Below are 19,146 nucleotides of genomic sequence, written 5' to 3' on the forward strand. Positions count from 1 at the left end.
TCCAGACGTCTTCTACTTTGTTCACTTGTAATTTCGCAAAACTAAGCTTTGCTGGCACATTCTTTTTTATTTCTGGCAACCCTTCCAAACAGCCCTTCAGGTTATTTACTTCAAGATTTATACAAATCTGATATGTAGCTTTAATTATTTTTGCAGTTCCTCTGAGCACTGGTTAAGAAAGAAGATAGATGGCTGTTAATAAGTCACCACTACTGGTATCAGTACCAGTACCAGACAATGAAAAATTAAAACTAAGATAAGGATAAACGGACAAAAATGTTAGCAGTTATTACTCCATGAAAAATAACCTAAATCAGAAACTTTTGTACAAATTACTTTGCAGCAGGTAATCCATTCATAGTATAACCAAATACAACAAAGATTAAATGGATGTTCAGTGCATGAAATTATTTCAGCTATTGAGAATTTTATTATTTAAAAAATAGTCAAATTCTGCGAGAGTAAAAACCCCAGAGTCAAGTCAATTTAAAATTAAATCTTGCTTGGCATCACAATAGAAGTTTGTAAAAGGATAAATTGATTTAACACAGAGGATTTAATTGAAGCTCAGAGACCTGGTACACTAATTTAGACTGGATCAAGTAAAGCAGAAGGGTGATGCTTTTTGATTATACTGACCTTGATTTTACTCACAACTCAGTACAAATCCCCACCTCTCCCCTGCTTTTGTTTTATCCCACACATAGCTTCCTAAACTTTAGATCAGTGATGAGACATTCTCTCCTCAAGTCATCCCAGCTTGCACCACATGACTTCCCTTTGGCATGCCTGCTGCAGATCGCCCTGTTTATTCCCAAACCCGAATACAGCTGCAAACCACGGAGTGCAAAGGACTGCATCCTTAAGGACTGGTGTAATAAATGATTCAAACACTGAGGTTGTCGAGAACAAGTAAAGAACAGCTCAAGAGGAGGAACAAAAGAAGAGGTAGTAGAGGGAAGTTGTTAAAGATATTGATTTAAAGGTTAAGAAGGACAAAGAGGGGGGAGACAGGGAGTCTGCTAGGTAAACCTGTCAAGAGGACGAAAGGAAAAAGAGGGTGAGTCAGATCTGAAAGAAAGTAATGGGGAGAGTGACTGCAGTGTTAGGTTTAGTCCAAAGAGACCCATCCAAGAGAAGAGACCAAGACACATCACCAGCAGCATCTTCCCTACTTTTAAAAACCGCCCAGTGAGCAACTTTGAAGCAGCAGCTCGGTCTTTAGCATATCAAAGAGAAGAAATCAGGCGTTATTGTACGTAAAACACAAGGCGCAGCGGAGTACTGTAAATAAATCATGCTTCATTCTGCTCCTTTCAGCAGAACAACAGCACACACCGCTCGGCTACATCCACATGGATAACTGCGCCATGAAAAAGTAATGACAATTAAAACATGCAAAGCTCCATTAGTGGTGTCAGTGTTGATTTAGCACAAATGGTCACATCATTATCTGTCAGCAGCACAGAAAGCAGAGACACACACACAAAAAGGCTCGAATAAAAATAAAAACTGTAACAAATCCTTTCTGAACTATTTGGAGTGCTGCCTCCAGAGGGTTTTAGAGAGGAGAGGACAATTACAGTGCATCCCTGCGACGTGCACAGAGTTTTGCCGTATCACTTCACATCGGGAGACCTTGAGAGGGGACGCAGCCCACATGGATGCTCCCGGCCATTTAGGAAGCATGGGAGGACAACGGGGGAGGGAAGATGGGAGGGGAGTGTGTGAGGGAGGGAAGCTGTTGTTTGCATGCACCCCACTGAGCTGTCTCCAGATGAACAGTTCAACAAGCTCAATATGACATAAGTGCTCTGTAAAAATAAAAAAAGCCTTCGGCCCTCTTTGGGAAACTAAGTTCTGTTTAATCCCATAAACTCAGTTATGGGTTTTGTAGAGCAGCAGAAAATTATAATTTTAACCTGATTACTGACTCATGATCTGGTTACATCTGTGATTTTAATATTCGAGTATTGAGATACATATAAGAGTTTCTCTTTGCTGGTCTCAGAGCCGATTTACAATGTAATAAAAATTTGGAGCTTTTGCATTTATATCACAGAAAGTCTGCGTAGCAAATTACACTGAACAAAAAAAAGAAAGAAAAAAAATCAATCACATCAATTAAAAGTAATGAGATATCTATTGCAGATCCAATTAAAATTAATAGAGCCCTCTGGACATTTCATAGTCCCACAGTTGTTGAGTGGTTAACTAGAATTTACATTTCAGATGAAGACAAAAAGGACACCTGGGGTCAAAAATTACTAAGGAAGAAATTTAAAGTGTAACTGAGGGTATGAAATCTGGAGGGTGACTAAGACCAGATGGCTGTATAATAATAACAATAATAATAATAATAATTTAGTGTCACCACTGATGATTTTAGAGGCACTTCACTTTGAGAATATGAGGCCACTAAGCCTGCTGAATTATGACCTTCAAATATTATTTAAAGAATACGCGATTTAACACCATGAATTGCTGATGGAGAGCAGAATAAATTTGTAAATGTAAGTCAGGGGTTTCATACACTTGAGAGTACTTAATAATAGAGAGCTCAAATAGAGCGGTTTGCTGCTACATACAGGTTATTGGATAAGCTTCAATGTGCTTGCTCTGGAACCTTTTACCACAACACTTCCTGTAGCTTTTTGATTTCCTAGTAAATAAATATGGAAATAATATAACATATAGTTGCTGGAAGGGATGCACTTTTATTCTGGAGAGACCACTCACATAAGGAGGAATGTCACCGAGGACAGCGCTGTATTGATTTGCAGTGATCCGAACCATAACGTTGCATAAGAGAGCCTAGCTAGACACCCTAGCTCTACGGGTCATAGGTTTGGGTTTTCCATTTGCTTTTTGATCTTCTATATTTAACACGAGACAAAGATAGCATTTCTTCTTAAGTCCAAAAGTTTTCTTGGCTCTCTTGTTTCAAAAATAAGACGTCAAAATAAGGCGAGCTCAAACTCAGTCACAGAAAGGAGCAGGAATCGGGACACGCCTCCTCTGATTACTTACTAATATGGAATATGTTGTTATTTGTGTTAAAGCTATTGAGATGTTTGTCTGCGCCGTGTTCAACGACACGCCAACAGTAACATCAACTGAGGTCTGGTGGACTCACCAGGAAAAAGAAGACTGGAGCACCAAAATCCATGATTTTATGAAACTGAGCTGGAAGACGGTTTATTGGTCATTAATTCAGTTTTTGATTAATATTTCATTTTAACATTATTTATGTAGTTCAGCTTAAAAATCTGTGAAGCTAGTGTGAAATGCAAACGTATCACAGTTTGTAAACTGATCAATCAAAGCTATTCGAAAGCATTAATGTTGGATGGAAGTGAAACATGAACATTTAAGTCCAGCTTATAAATATAAAACTGGCTGTACTAATAATTTGTGATACAGGCTGAGTATAACCTTACTGTTCAGCTGTTCGTTGCCCTGCTGTTGCCATGCTATTAAATATTAAGTGTAAGTGCAGCAGTCATACTGTATGTCCAACTTCTTTCACTTCGCTTTCATTTTTTTTCCACTGGACTGCAGCTGCGTCTTGTCACGCCTGCATTTTGTCCCTTATCCAGCCTCCCACCTGCTATCAGTGCAACCTTACTAAACACTCCTCTGTTTCACATGCTTTTACTTTGTAATTTCTCGTCCACTCTTTGACTCCAGCGAAAGCCCGATGACTTATTCATGCTGATGGAGTTTCCCTGTATAAAGCTTGATCCGTCTTTTCCCACAGTCAGCTCTTATTGAGTTTGGCCCAAAGGTCTTAGAGCACCCCGTTACATGACTGAGTCATGTCACTGCCAGCTTAACCTGTCCCGCAGCTATCATACTGTGCTTTATTAACAAGACTAACCAACACTTACCTCCTATTATCACATATTTGTACCACCAAAAACATCTCTAAATGTTGGATTGGGCTAAAAGCAGGCTATACTTTGGCAGATATATTCTAGGCAAGGCAAGGCAAGGCAAGTTTATTTGTATAGCACAATTCAACAACAAGGTGATTCAAAGTGCTTTACAGAGACATTAGAAACAAAAACAAATAAAAAGCATGATTTAAAATTGAATAAAACAAGCAAATAAACTAACTAACTAATTAACAAACAAACAACAGTATATAAAATCAAAACAGATAAAATCAGAACAGTAGATAAAATCAGTAGTTAAATGTAAGTTTTGAAATTTAAGCTTAAAGTGTGGATTTGGTGCTTTATTCAAATGCAGCTGAGAACAGGTGAGTCTTCAACCTGGATTTAAATAAACTGAGTGTTTCAGCTGATCTGAGGCTTTCTGGGAGTTTGTTCCAGATATAAGGAGCATAAAAGCTGAATGCAGCTTCTCCGTGTCTGGTTCTGACTCTGGGAACTGATAAAAGACCGGATCCAGATGACCTGAGGGATCTGGATGGTTCATACTGGGTCAGGAGGTCATTGATGTATTTTGGTCCTAAACCATTCAGAGCTTTATAGGCCAGCATCAGAACTTTAAAGTCTATCCTCTGACGGACAGGCAGCCAGTGTAAGGACCTCAGAGCTGGACTGATGTGGTCCACTTTTTTGGTCTTAGTGAGGACTCGAGCAGCAGAGTTCTGAATGAGCTGTAGTTGTCTGACTGATTTTTTAGGTAGACCTGTAAAGATGCTGTTACAGTAATCAAGCCTACTAAAGATGAATGCATGGACTAGTTTTTCCAGGTCCTGTTGAGACATCAGATCTTTTATCCTTGATATATTCTTGAGGTGATAGTAAGCTGACTTTGTTATTGTCTTAATGTGTTTTTCTAAGTTTAGGTCTGCATCCATCACTACACCCAAATTTCTCGCCTGGTTTGTGGTTTTTAGATGTATAGATTGAAGTTCTCTGGTGACCTGTAATCGTTTTTCTTTGGCGCCAAAGACTATTACCTCAGTTTTGTTTTTGTTTAGCTGGAGAAAATTGTGGCACAACCAGTCATTGATTTCCTCAATGCATTTACCAAGAGCCTGTACAGGGCCTCGGTCTCCTGGTGACATTGTGATATATATTTGTGTGTCATCTGCATAGCTGTGGTAGTTTATTTTGTTGTTGTTTATAATCTGTGCCAGTGGGAGCATGTAAATGTTAAACAGAAGGGGTCCCAAGATGGAACCTTGGGGAACTCCACATGTGATACTTGTCTGCTCAGATGTGAAGTTACCTATTGATACAAAGTATTTCCTGTTTTCTACGTATGTTTTGAACCAGTTTAGTACAGTTCCTGAAAGACCTGTCCAGTTCTCCAGTCGTTTGAGTAATATGCTGTGGTCAACTGTATCAAATGCTGCACTGAGATCCAGTAAAACTAAGACTGACATTTTTCCACTGTCTGTATTCAGACATATGTCATTAAACACTTTGGTCAGAGCGGTTTCAGTGCTGTGGTTCTGTCTAAAACCTGACTGGAAGGCATCGTAGCAATTATTCTGTTTTAAGAAGTAACTGAGCTGTTGAGAAACTGCTTTTTCAATGATCTTACTTAAAAATGGGAGATTTGAGATCGGCCTGTAGTTGTTCATTTGTGTCTTGTCAAGATTGTCCTTTTTCAGTATAGGTTTGATTACAGCAGTTTTTAGTGATTCTGGAAACACACCTGATAATAAAGAAAAGTTGACGATCTGTAACAGGTCTGACTCTAAAGTCTTTGAGACCTTTTTGAAAAAACTTGTTGGCAGGACATCTAAACAGCAGGAGGAGGAGTTCAGTTGACCTAAGATGTCCTCCAGGTCTTTGCTGTTAATAGGTTGAAACTGTTTCATGGTATTTAAACAGTTTTTTGGTGGACACAGTACATATCCTGGATCTGCTGTTGATGTACCAATTGCTTGTCTAATTTTTTGGATTTTTTCAGTGAAGAATTTGGCAAAGTCATTGCAGGCCATGGTCGAATGAAGTTCAGCTGCCACTGACACAGGAGGGTTTGTTAGCCTGTCAACTGTAGAAAATAAGACCCGAGCATTATGGCTGTTTTTAGTGATGATGTCAGAGAAGTAGGACCTCCTTGCATTCCTCAGTTGTAAATTATAATTGTGAAGTTTCTCTTTATAAATGTCATAATGAACCTGGAGGTTTGTTTTTCTCCATCTGCGCTCAGCTTTCCTACACTCTCTTTTTTCTTTTTTCACCAGTGTGGAGTTTCTCCATGGAGACTTTTTCCTTCCAGAGATAACCTTCACCTTAATGGGAGCAATAGTGTCCATTACATTTAACATGTTAGCATTGAAGCTATTGACGAGCTCATTGACTGACCCTCTGGGCAGGTCAGGTGTTAATGGGAAGACCTGGTTAAAAATTGCACTACTGTGTTCAGTTATACACCGTTTTGTGATCACTGTTGTTGATATATTTGTGTGGGCTGAGATTTTACTTTCAAAGAAAACACAGTAATGATCAGACAGGCCCACATCAGACACAGTAACCTTTGAAATGCTCAGGCCTTTGGAGATCAGTAGGTCAAGAGTGTGTCCTCTATTATGTGTGGCCTCTGTTACATGCTGAGTCAGCCCAAAGTTGCCCAGAGTGTTACTCAGGTCTTTAGTCCCTTTGTCCTGAGGGTTGTCCACATGAATGTTAAAATCCCCAGCAATAATTACACAGTCAAAATCAACACAGATCACAGACAGCAGTTCACTGAGGTCATTAAAAAAGTCTGTGCAGTATTTGGGAGGCCTGTAAACATTAAGAAACACAACTTTGGATGGGGCCTTCAGCTGTAAAGCCACATATTCAAAAGACTGAAAACTTCCAGGGGATAGCTGCTTACATTGAAATGATTCATTAAATAGGATAGAGAGAAGCAGTCAGAGATGGGATCTAGGTGAGTAGGTTAAATCAAGCAATCAGTCTCAATGCAAAAATAAGCTTTTTTTAAAGTAGATATATAGCTGGTTAAACAATGTCTATGTGAGATTTGGTACATCTACTAAAGCTTGACCTTTCAACCAGATTTTACCCTAAATATCTGAGCACTACACTACTACAGATGTCTTCTAGACATCTAACTGACTAAAACATTTTGCTTACTGGGCAAGTGGATTGTCTGAGTCTTCATTACATGTACTTGGCAACTGCTGAGCATCATATTAATGCATATTTGATGCTCCCAGGGTTTCTTGATGCATTCTCACTCAAAGGTATTTAGAGCAGCTGCAAAAGAAGCAAGTGAACTGTAAAGCCTGGCTCAAGCTTAAAGAAGACATTAAAAAATAATCTGAGAATCAATCCAATAGTGAGATTGTATTTATAATTAGAAAACAGCAGAGGATTAAGGGCTTGGAGAGAGGTGCATACACCACTGGTGAAAACTAAAAGGGTTAAAGGTCAGTCAAACAACTCAAAGACTGCTTCTTGTAACCTCGGCGGCAGACATACTTGACAACAGCGAGCATGTGTACATTTCAAAAGTAAACCAATAAACGTGAAACACAAATCTTATTCTGCCCAACTGCAGTCTTGGCCATATCTCCCTAATAGCAGGTAAATAGGAAGTAAATAAAATATCATGGCGGATCAATACACATCTCAAGACACATCCTTGATTTGGGGAGGCTTCAAAACTTTGCTGCTTCACGTATCAGTTGCCTCTGCAGTCTGCAGAATCAGTCAATACTTGAAATCTAGCAGAGGCAGGGGGAAAAAAAGCATTTCCCCTCTCTGTTCCTGCATCGTCTCCTCCATTTTCTTCCACTCACTAATGCACTCCTGTCATCGGGGAGTTGGAGAGCATAGTGCAAGCTAACAAAAATCCACTGTGACGGCAGACCTCTCTTTTAAAACCTTAATAACACGGGCAGGGAGAAGGTAAAACCATCAGAGAAATTGATTGTTTTTTAACACCACCATTGCTAGTCATTCAGGGGAAAAGGAGGTTAGGAACGAAACGCACTCATACTTTATACTTAGGAAGAGTTTATAAGTGGAAAGGGCCGTACGGAGAATAGGTGGCACAATGACGGATATGTTTCTTGTTTATAAATAAAAAACAGGGCACATAAGAATGCGTAACAGTAGCCAGCCATGAATGGCTTTGGAGGGAAAAACATCACAACCTTTTTAGGAGTTTGCCTATGAATTATTCAAAGTCAAGTCAGTGAACAATTGGGGCAGAGCCACAGCTTCCTGGAAATAAATAAATTACAACCAAATACATTTAATAAAATGGCAACTGCTATGAAGGTTGCACTTACTTGCTGCTGCCTTTTTCCAGTTCTTACAACAGGATGACAAACTAGCCTCACACTTACTCAACTCGCAGCTCGACCTCCCTGCCATCTCACCCCGGCCTAACAAGAAACCCAAGTTGGGTAAGTGAGGGGCATAATTGGAAAAGTGTCTGTGAGGCATAAGAGGGTGAACAAACACACACACAAACACACACGCACAGCTCTGCCACCAGGACCCTGTACCTTGCAGCTGCCTGAAGCGCCCGTCCAGGATGGAGTTGAAGCAGATGTTAGAGGTGCTGTAACTCAGCCAGCGAGCTCGCTTCATACTCTTGGCCGAGGAGGAAGAGGAGGAGGACGAGAGGAGGAGGGGGGTGGGGGCAGGGGTAACATGGGGGCGAGAGGGCCGCTGACGTCTGGAAGTGCAGGAGGAGGATGAGGAGGAAGATGAGGAGAAAAGGGACAGCCCCGTGGGCGCCACGCCAAGCGGGACATGCAGGATGGTGCCGTTCTTTTCCGGGTGGTGCTCCGGCTGCTGCTGCTGCTTGCAGGTGCTTCCCCCTGATGACTTCCTGCTCTCGGGTCTCTGGGCCCTGTGGACCGGCGGCGTGCTCCTGCTCCGGCTGCTGCTCACGCTGACCCGCACAGGTGCTTCCTTTTCAGGTGGCATGTAAGAGCGACTGGAAGCCTCCTTGGCCCCTCCGCTGCTGCTCCGAATGGCTGTAGTCTCCCTGCTGCTGGCCTTCACGCTGATCTTGACCTCTCTGAGCCGGGGTTGGCTTATAGGGGCAGTGCGCAGCAGGCACGGGCTGCTCATCTTGACCCCCAAACAACAACAACAGGAACACACACTGCCTCTGGAGCCAGCAGAGGAGCTTGGCACACCACGTCTCTCTTCTTCCCAGTCTCTTGGCTCTCTGTCCTCCTTTCCAGATCCCTCTCACGTTCACTCCTGCTCCCTCCCTCCCTCCTCTTCCTCCTTCCACTTTTTCACTCTCCTCACTGCTGCCGTGGTGATGCTCTGCCTCCACTCTCAGGCAACACCAGAGCTCAGGCAGCCTTCAGTTCAGATCTGAGTGGTTTCTCCAGCTCCAGCCGCGCATACACTATGTTTCAATACATCCACGTGTTCCCACAAACCCCCTCCTCCCCATACCCAACACTCCCACAAAGTCGTGACATCGCTGAATGTTAACTGTACACATGGAGAGGTCGTTTTTTTTGAGCCAATAAACCATCATGAAACTGAAGCGTATCTTAAAGAAACATGTCTTTTCTAAGCCAAAGTAAGACGCAGTGTAAACTAGTGTATATTCAGTACGGCCTGTATGTTCTTTGATGGCTTGCTGAGAGCATATTTCTGAGCTCACAAGCTGTAAATCAGCAGCGGGTGTCATTCACAGCCTCTCTCATCTCTTGCTTCTCTTATCACTTTCCTCCCTCCTTCACTCTCTCTCTCTTTCTCTGACAGGAAACACTTATTGCATTACAGCAGCAGCACTCTAACACAACATCACCAGCACCCACACAGAAGCCTTCATCACTTAAAGAGACAGCAGGAAAAGTAGTGCTTCTTTATAAACACAAAAAACAAAAAAAACAACAATCCTGGAAAGGCGGAAAAAAACCCATACTGGAAACCCAAAATATCAGCCGGCATCAAACCTGTGGAGTTTGTTTTGTCTATCCAGAGTATCAAATATTGAAAACTACTAAGATATGGGAGTTACTGAATCTAAGTTCAAATCACAAGTAAAAAATTTTCCACAGATCCACCGATGTACTGACATGTGCCTGTCGGCAAAAAAAGATGGCTTTGATGAGAGCGGTTGATGTTCATCGGCAAAACTGCTACTTTAATTGTTGTTATCCAGCCGAATTTTACAGAGAATTTGCCTTCTGTGTTTGCCCATTTTCTGTTTTTTGTCTGGCGCCTTCACTGCTTGAAGCAAATGGTTGTAAAATTGTTTGTAAATTTTGTAAAAGGAGGAAATTGGGTTAGACTAATGAGCCGCAGCAGTGAGAGAAGCAGCATTAACATGATTGAACATGATGACGGTAAAGCAGCTAAGTGACACCAGTCATCTGTGTCTGCAACATAATTCTCCCTAAAGCGGTTTTCCTTGTTGGTCGGTGAGCCCAGTTTTTCCACACTGGACTCAAATTGTATACCCACCCATAACCGCCTCACAGGAAACCATGCATTCACGCATAATAGATATCACACAGAATGTAAGAGCTAGTGTGTGCTTACACAAAATCCAGTCACAAGTTGAAGTTGTCAGCTTTTGTGTCAGTGATCAACTACATTGATCTGTATTGTCAAAGCCATTCTATTAAATATTTATTTTCTTATTATAGTGGGTCAGATTGCTAACTCTCCAAATAGCCCTCAGTTTGCTGAGATAAAAGGATCCTTTTAAATGTCTTTAAGCATATTTTTTGCTTTTATATCCTGCAGATGTTTTGGTTCAGCCGCTGCTGCCTTTGTATGACCGCCTGAAGTAGTAAATATTGGACTTGTGTTGGTCAGGTGGATCCAAAGATGACACAGGGAAAAGCTAATGTTGCTCAGTGTCTGCTGGGTGTCATTGCCCACTAACAGGTTTGTCATTTAAACTGGATGTGGTGATGATGTGTTAAATACTAGTGTATTTGACAACATTTAACATTTAAAAAATGCTTTTGTTCAAAGTTCATTGAGGACTACGTTTCAGTGTCAGCATCATTACAATCTCTTTAAATATCTTAAGCCCTTCCAGAAGTCTGAACTCCACAGAGATTAATTTGTGTCCTATCATCTCTCTTGTGCACCGACCATGGTGTTGACCCTCCATCACTCCCCTTTTGTGATTCGCTTCCTGCTACCACAGGAACACTGCTATTTAAAAACTCAGAGCAGCAGGCCCACAGGTGGGTCACAGCTTACCAGCTTAGCCAGAAATCCCAAAGATCTATGCTATGGGAGCAAGAGAGACAGGGCAGCTGTCCAGATCGGTCAGACACTGGACATTCAGGGAATGTGCAAGTGATCCCAGTTATTTGCAGAGGGTGTGGAGCAGTGTCAGGGCTCAGCTGCTGGTTGGGTGTAACTGTTAGATTCATCCATACACAACCAACCCTGGAGAGTGCTAGCAAAAGCCGTGGAGTAAACTCAAAGCTGACCTGCGGTGGGAGTTTTGTAATTTTTGTAACAGAAATCTGAGTGAAGGTCACAGTTTTATTCAACCCAACTAAAGTTAAACAGGTGCTCACCCTTTACAGCTCATCCTCTGTGCCCTTCTCTTTCGCTTTTAAAAAGACTGTCATCTCGAAAATCTGTCACCGAGGACGCAGCCTGTTTACTATGCAGGCACTCACCTGCGAGGGCCTTGATGCGCGAGCGCTCAAACAGCCTGGCAGAGCTGTTGTCATTGTCTAGTTCCTCATCAGAGAGGTCAAAGCGGGTGTTGATGTGGCTGTACTGCTGCGTGATCTCCACATTGTCAAAATCTGTGGTGGAAGTCATGGCGGCAGCCAGGGTGACGAGCGGGCGGGGGGACGGCTGGCGGCGTCCTCAGGTGGTCTGGGTGAAGAGGGAGATGAGCAGATGGAAAAAGCGGCAGGATGAACCCGGAATGCTGAAGGCGGCCTGAAACAGAGGGCAAATACACAGAGCATGATTAATAGAAAAAATGACAGACTGTAGGGTTTACTTTCTTTAATATTTTCCGCAAATTGTGAGAATTTAGTGCTTTTACAGTTAATTGTATATCATTGGGCTGTTGGCTGCAGAATGTAACGTTAATTTAGGGACAATATAAAGGCAATTTTCCAATCTAATAGTCTAAAAGATGTCAAAATATTATCTGCATCACAACCAGTGATGATATTTACAGTTAGTTGCCATCCAACTATTGATAAATTCTACTTTTATTCTCTGCAGTTCATTTTTTTGGAGAGGAGTTTAAGTTTCAATCTATACGAGGCTGTATCTATAACTGACACCAGAATTTAATTTGGGGCATTGGTGTGGTATCAGCTGCAGTTTTAGGATATTTTTACACAAAAATCAAATGTATGGCAGCTTTCAAGATGCCCACATGAGTTTGTGCCCCCTCCTCACAGTCTCCATTTTGTACGTGTGACTTTGGTCAACTGTCACAGCGCCGTGTGTCTGTGTATTCTTCGTGTGGAATGGCGGGTTGAAGGGCAACCACTCAGATAGCTCTATCTGGGTGCAGCATAGCTCTCTTATCATGCCACACAGGGGGAGGGGAACCCCTCTGTACTGCAGAAACGTGACGAAACCGCCTTCTTTTGAATGATGCCGCTCACGTAGTTCGAAGTACGAACGTGTTTGTGTTTGCGTCTTTTTGTTGGTGAGAATAGTCATGTGAGCTGAAGTGAGGCGGGGAGTCTAACTTAGGTTAATACTCCATTAGATGAAGCATGGGGGTATAGAACATGCCAAAGTCCCCCTTTACAGCACAAATTAAGGGCGCATGCATTTTGCTTTTACTAACATTAGAGCTTTAAATGATGGATTACAGATAAAGGCTATAATCTGTAATCTGATGATAATAATTGTGGTTTTTGATGTGATTCTAAAGTTCACTAAAAACAGTAGATGGACTCCATCTCTACGAGATTATCTTCACTACTGGCGTTGTGTTATTATAATTGTAATACTTTTAATAGTTTACCTGCACAGTGCTCAGTATTTCATGATATTCAGTACTTTGCATCTTTATAATTAGTTCAATATTACTTTAAAAGGTGACAAACATATATATTAAAAAAAACTTAAACTGTCTCTACTGTAAGTATTTTATTTTACTAAATGTACTTTGACACAAATTACAAACTACAGAGGTTTGTTTGTTCAGTCCATTCAGAGAAGAGGCCCTCAGTGATGCGCAGTGATGGCATCCTACAGGTGTCCCTCCTCCTCCTGCTCAGTATCAGTCCTCAGCAGAGGGCTGTTATCAGCACAGGGATGCTCCACCCACCACTAGGGATCCCCTTATCACCTCGTGCACAACCTGGCCCGGCATGACTGCACGACGCACTTCTACTGCACAAACCTTCTCTAACACGGCGCACAAATTCATATTCACAAACTGTCACAAAGCTGTGAGAATCTAATCGTGTTTGGGGATTGATCGACTGCTCCATTTAGCTGCTGAACACAAATCCAAACATGTTTATACACGGTGATGCTGCAGTCAGTTCCATTTGGAGACATGCTGAACTCCTTATTATAGAAGGTCCAGTGACACAAAGGTCACAAGTTCTCTGCCTGCCACAGCATGTGTGTCTCAATAGCAAGGTGTCCTCTCGTGGTGTCCTTGAGTGAGAGGGAACACTCTAATCTACCTGCTTGCTCACAGAAGGTCACCCTGGAAAATGTTTTAAATATTTAAAAAATACAAATACACAGATGGAAACTTTATTATGCATAAAAGGCATGTGTGCACTGTTGCACTTCTTTTTCATTTTTCTAAAGTGATTTCATTCTGTTTAAAGTTATTTTTACCCATCATATCACTAAATTACTGAGTTTAAATATGACGGAAAATTGACACAGTTAAGTTCTGACGCCTCTACTAATAAAGCTTAATTTGATTCAATCTTTTTGTTTGGCTGATTGTGGATAGATTTCTATCACCTACAGTAGATAAAGACCCCAGAACATGTTCCTGTTGTATACAAATCATTCTTGTGACTGCACGCTGTGTGTTGGTGGGTAAGAGGTGCTGGATAATCTCTCCAAAGCAGTAAAATGTCAAGAGGGATGATAAGAATGTCAGCTGGAATTCCTTCAGATCCCCACATGTTGCATGACCTGGGTGCGTGTAAGTATATGCAACATGAGCTTGGACTTTTGTGGAAACAGCTCTGCATATAATGCCAGCAGAGGATCTTGGAAAAAATATTTAAAGGTGTGAATGAAAGTTTTACCTTTATGCTTGGCTGAAATTAGTTGGTAACCTACCTCTTACTGCACTTACTGGACCCCCTTTTTTTTAAAATAGCAAAACTACACTGTGAACAAGTATGTCCAATGCAAGCATCAAATCAGCACTTGAGTTGAATTACAACTCTGCAGACCATTTTTCCAGCTGTAAGTAAATGTTACGCTGGTGCTTGCTCTGCACTCTGAGCAGAACAAAACATTAGCTGGCCATGCATTATTCTGAGCAGCACAGAGTCAGATGGAGAGGATGAAATAAGAGATGGGTGTGGTCGAGATGTGTGACCTACAGTGTGTTTGTGAAACTGTAGCGGCAGGAGCAACTGGACTGAGGAGAGGTAGGCCTGCGGTCCAGCTGAGAGTAAATCTGAGACATAAACACCAAGCACTCAGAGATCAATATGGAGTAAAGAACAATTACTTGCTTTTTTATATATAAGAATGAATACCGAAACCAAGACTAGAAAGGATATCAATCCATAAAACATAAGCTAAAAGAAGAAGCTCATTTCTTGTGGTCAGTGTTGTTTGGACTTCAACAGCACTGAGTGTGATCGTGCAAGAGGTTAAGATGAATCGATAATAAACTATTCCTGGAGTGTGTTTACACTGAAGTCCCTGCCTGGCCAGACAGAGCCACACATGCTCACTTGTCCTTTTAAGGGGAATAAAGCTGAACTTTCTTTGAGCAGGAAATGTGCCATATCTTTGCCTTTCAAAGGGCAGCAGACTGCTTTCAATCAAAGGTGGAAAAGGCTTTGCAAGGTGCTTTAACAAAGGGAAAACTAGCTCACATACTACAGTGGAATGTTTTCAAGCTTTGGCAAACATAAGCGATGGAATGTAACGAAATACATATTTCTGGCGCTTTTCTTGGGTCACTTTTATAAAAAATAACGACAGGCGTAAGAACCATGATACAACTTTAGAGTGATCTCTCCTAATATATTGGACGTGAAACTAATATGACCTCAATAGCATTACCTACATTAAAGCACCGGTATTAATATGACAGGAAGCCCACTGGAGACACCTTCTGAGTACTTGTACTTCGGAAATGTCTAAGCACACGTTTCGGTAGCATTGTGCTCCTTTAAGTGACGGAAGTATACTTGAAGTATAGCAGACTACTTTTGAGCTAAGTGTTGCTACTTTTAGATTGTTAAATTATCTGAATAGTTCCGCAATACCTACTGGAAAGCGCAGTTTTGTGCGCAATCGCGCGCAATGGCCTATTTCTGCGCAAATTTAAAGACGCACGCCACCCTGGCTGTTTTACAGTAAAAGAAAACAAATTAATAACTTGGGAATTTGTATATAGCTTTATTAAAACAATGTTTAGCGGTTTTATCAGTGAATATTATAACAATGATAAATCATCCAGAGCTTTTACGTTATTATTAAACATGACAGCCCGGATCAACAGGTACTTTGGAGGAAACTTAACCAACAAACAACTGCGAACAGTAGTCTAAATAAATGAACACGGCTCCGTTACTATTTGCACAAAGATCATTAATTTAATTTTGCAATGGCACATTAGTTTTGCCTTCAGTTTACACTTACTTGCTTCTGGTTTTTCTTCTGTCCGAAAGTGTTTATCTTTAGTCTTCTTCCTGCCAGTAAACCAGTTATAATCCCATTGACTCAGTGGGGGTCCTGGTCAGAGCGCACAGAGGTCTCCACAGCTCGAGGTGGGCACAGTCCTACACTGGGGACTAGGGAAAGGGGCTGAAGGCGCCGCGCGCTCCACGGTCATTCCTGAAAGCCAGGCGAGTGACCCACCCTGCAGAGTTAAAAATAAAGTTGGCGCATCCAGTACATGATCTGTGCGCGCAGGGGACGGACATTCCTGACAAGGGCTGGTGACTCTAAATGGCAGAGACACTTATGATGTCCTGTGCAACGCCTCCTACCCCCACCTCAGTGCACTCCACCCCGCCCAGAAAGGGCTCTAATCGCGCACACGGCAACTACCCACCTACCTATCGAGACCCTTTCAGAAATGTCACCTCCAAGGTAGAGAAGAGAGGCCAGGACATGGAGAGTGGACACACCTGTGTGATGAAGTCAGAGTCAGAAGAAATGACATCAAAAAAGGAATAAAGCTCATTTGGAAACCATTTAAGCGATATAACTGCACCGATATAATCTTATTAGAAACTTCATTAAAGATATAGTGCAACACAATGTTTCTAACCCAGAAGCACACGGAGAAATATGTTTGTTTGTTTTTTTAATATCACCTTTCAGTACAACAATATCCAAAAAGAATTTCAGTCAGCACTAAAGGTAAATGTTCTGCTTGCTACATACAAGGTAACTAAAACTGAACACACAAGAGGTTTTGATGCAACAGTTTCTGTGTCATAAAAAACAAACAAATTATTTGAAAAATGGCTAATAACAACTTATTAGCAACAAGAAGTATGGCGCTTATAATAAAATACATACATATCACACCAGAAAAACATAAATATATATATTTCTTAAGAAATAAAAAATATGCTATTAAAAAAAAAACCAAGAAATTATTACAAAAAGCTGTACGGAGGTTTGTTTTACTGACAATATTAAAATTGCAATCTGTAAGTCAAACTTTTGAGTTAGGCATCTCAAAATTCTGACAAGTTAAAATCTTGCAATTAATTTTTCCTGCTAAAGTTTTATTTTCCTTCAACCTTCCATACAGCTCCTACTGCATTTTTCACTTGTCTCTTTTTCTTTGGTGCCTCAGGGAACAGGTTTAGTTGAACTTTCAGAGTCAACATTGTCTTTTAATGACTCCGCATAACATGGCTTCATATCCAAATACACAAGACCCGGAATGTCTGAGAGCAGTCTGGCCTTTTCTCATCTTAATTTAAAGAACTGTACACATTAAAACAACAACCTTTTTACAATCCTCTTCAATTTTACTAAATGCATAAAAGGTTTTGTGCAAGCAGCCACAAACACAGCACTCCGAAAAACAGCTACATAACACATTCAACAGCATTTCAAACAGAAGGCAAGAGAAACTAAATAAATAACAGGCTTCAGAAACAAGTGGGAGGGGAAGACCTTAAAAACTCACCTCATGCAGAATCGGGGTACTGAAAACTATGAGAGCTTAACCCTGGAGCTGGATAATAGTCTCATCAACACGTTGCATGTTTGACATGAAGGCATGAACCATCATGTTCTGGTTCAAAACTGATCTGCCCTCATGCCCTTAAGAGTTGATAATAGTCAAAAGGTTCCCAACTTTCCTCTTCCTTGTTTTGCTACAAAACTTTTTTTCCCCTCGTGTTTTTTTGCAGTGAGCTGATTAACATTTGCAGCTACAAAACAACTCCTTACCATTCCTCCAGGTTTGCCTACATGGTGCTACTATAAAATACAGTATATAGCTTACATATCTTTCTTTTCCATTTGTGAGAATTGCTAAGAGATATTTGAAAGTCATATTCTGCTGAATTAATCTTATTGAATATGTGAGGAAATGCTGTAGGCACACAAATGTAGCGGGAAAAGGACTAAAGAGAAGTTTGTGAAAATTGTCTTATTTTGTTCTGTCTATCACTACACCGTGTTTTTTTTATGTGCATCTGCGAGGAAGCAGTCAAAGATGTACACTGGTGGATTTAAAACATTAACAGAACTGGCTGCATCTGTCAGTCAACATATAAAAGAAAGTAAACAGACAAAAATGTCACTGAGGAGGTAAAATGCCTGCTATTTATCAGATTTAGAGGGGAAACTTAAGTGGTCTCAACCTGAAAGCACCTAAAAGCAACTGGCAATAACTGTAATGCCAAGTCATTCATTTAAAAACATCTCATCTTTGGTAAAACAGTCTTGAAAATATTCATGTGCATGCACAAATATAGAAAAACACCAATATTTTACAAAAATACCTTCATTAAGAAAAAAAAAAGCTGCTTCAACTTTGTGTCTGGATATAAAATGTAACAGTGCCCTTAAAAAAAAATCAAGTAAATAACATTTCAGGTGCAAATTCAAAAGACAGACCGACTCCGTGATGGAGAGGATCTAAGTGCTCGCTGCTAATGATGCGTCTTTGCGCGTCCCGCCGATTTACGAAGAAAGGAAAACGTCAAGATCGGCAATGACGGCTGCCTGTCGTCTGGCAACAGTGTTCACGAGACGGTGAGGAAAAGATGGAGTTCCTAGGTCCAGCTGAAAATAAACAGAAGAGGAAACGGAGATAACAAATGACATCCATGTAGTACAGCCTGCAAATTACACTCACCAGACACTTTGTTAGGTGCACCGTGCTAATTATGAGCTGGACCCCATTTTCTTTGTGGAAAGAGTCAACAAGGTACTGAAAACATTCTTCAGAGATTTTTGGTTCACATTGACATGAGAGCCACGCCTCACACAGTTGCTGCAGATTTGTTAGCTGCACATCCAGTGAAACAGCCATTAGAAGATGGGGACACACTGCGATCATAAAGGCATTGATACAATCGGTACCAAGGCCTCCTGAAGTACGTCAAGGAAATAGTCCCCACACCATTACACCACCAGCCCAAACCACTGATACAGAGCAGGATGGATCCATGTTTTCATGTTGTTTACACCAACACCACCTGAATATTACAGCAGAAAACGAGATTCAAACCTGGCAACATTTTTTCATGTTTCTACAGCCCAAAGTTGGTAAATCTGTGTGAATTGTAGCCTCAGTTTCCCGTTCTTCGCTGAGAGAAGAGGCACCTGTTGTGGTCTTTTGCTGCTGTACACCAGAGATGCTCTTCTGCATACCTTGGCTGCCTAAAGTGGTTACATTTGAGTTACTGTTGCCTATCTGTCAGCTTCTGGCCACTCTCCTCCGACCTCTGGCATCAACAAGGGATTTTTACCCACATAACTTTTTGGACCATTCTCTGTAAACTCTTGAGATGGTTGTCTGGGAAAATTCCAGTAGATCAGCAGTTTCTGAAATACTCAAAACAGCCTGTCAGGCACCAACAAC

The 19,146-nt window shown here is 41.2% G+C and overlaps 2 protein-coding genes and 1 pseudogene across 3 annotated transcripts in view; all 3 read right to left on the reverse strand.

Moving 5' to 3' along the window:
- The window catches only part of sptb (spectrin, beta, erythrocytic), a 45,628-nt gene extending 29,583 nt beyond the window's left edge, over window positions 1-16,045 (reverse strand). Inside the window, exons 1-2 of the mRNA XM_080870856.1 lie at window positions 15,729-16,045; window positions 11,567-11,837 (exon numbers count right to left, since the gene is read on the reverse strand). Of these exons, the coding sequence (XP_080726982.1) occupies window positions 11,567-11,714 (148 nt within the window). The 5' untranslated portion in view covers window positions 11,715-11,837; window positions 15,729-16,045. The remainder of the gene's footprint in view (window positions 1-11,566; window positions 11,838-15,728) is intronic.
- LOC308389617 lies at window positions 925-9,105 on the reverse strand (annotated as a pseudogene). Its single transcript has 2 exons — window positions 8,422-9,105; window positions 925-1,032 (listed from the first exon to the last, which is right to left on the reverse strand). The product of its transcript is annotated as an uncharacterized misc_RNA (transcript).
- Window positions 16,046-16,385: 340 nt separating the features above from the next.
- The window catches only part of stard9 (StAR-related lipid transfer (START) domain containing 9), a 41,402-nt gene continuing 38,641 nt past the window's right edge, over window positions 16,386-19,146 (reverse strand). Inside the window, exon 32 of the mRNA XM_080871576.1 lies at window positions 16,386-18,344. Within this exon, the coding sequence (XP_080727702.1) occupies window positions 18,243-18,344 (102 nt within the window). The 3' untranslated portion in view covers window positions 16,386-18,242. The remainder of the gene's footprint in view (window positions 18,345-19,146) is intronic.

This window comes from Rhamphochromis sp. 'chilingali' (assembly GCF_963969265.1).
Source record: "Rhamphochromis sp. 'chilingali' genome assembly, chromosome: 21".
Classification (NCBI taxonomy): Eukaryota; Metazoa; Chordata; class Actinopteri; order Cichliformes; family Cichlidae; genus Rhamphochromis; species Rhamphochromis sp. 'chilingali'.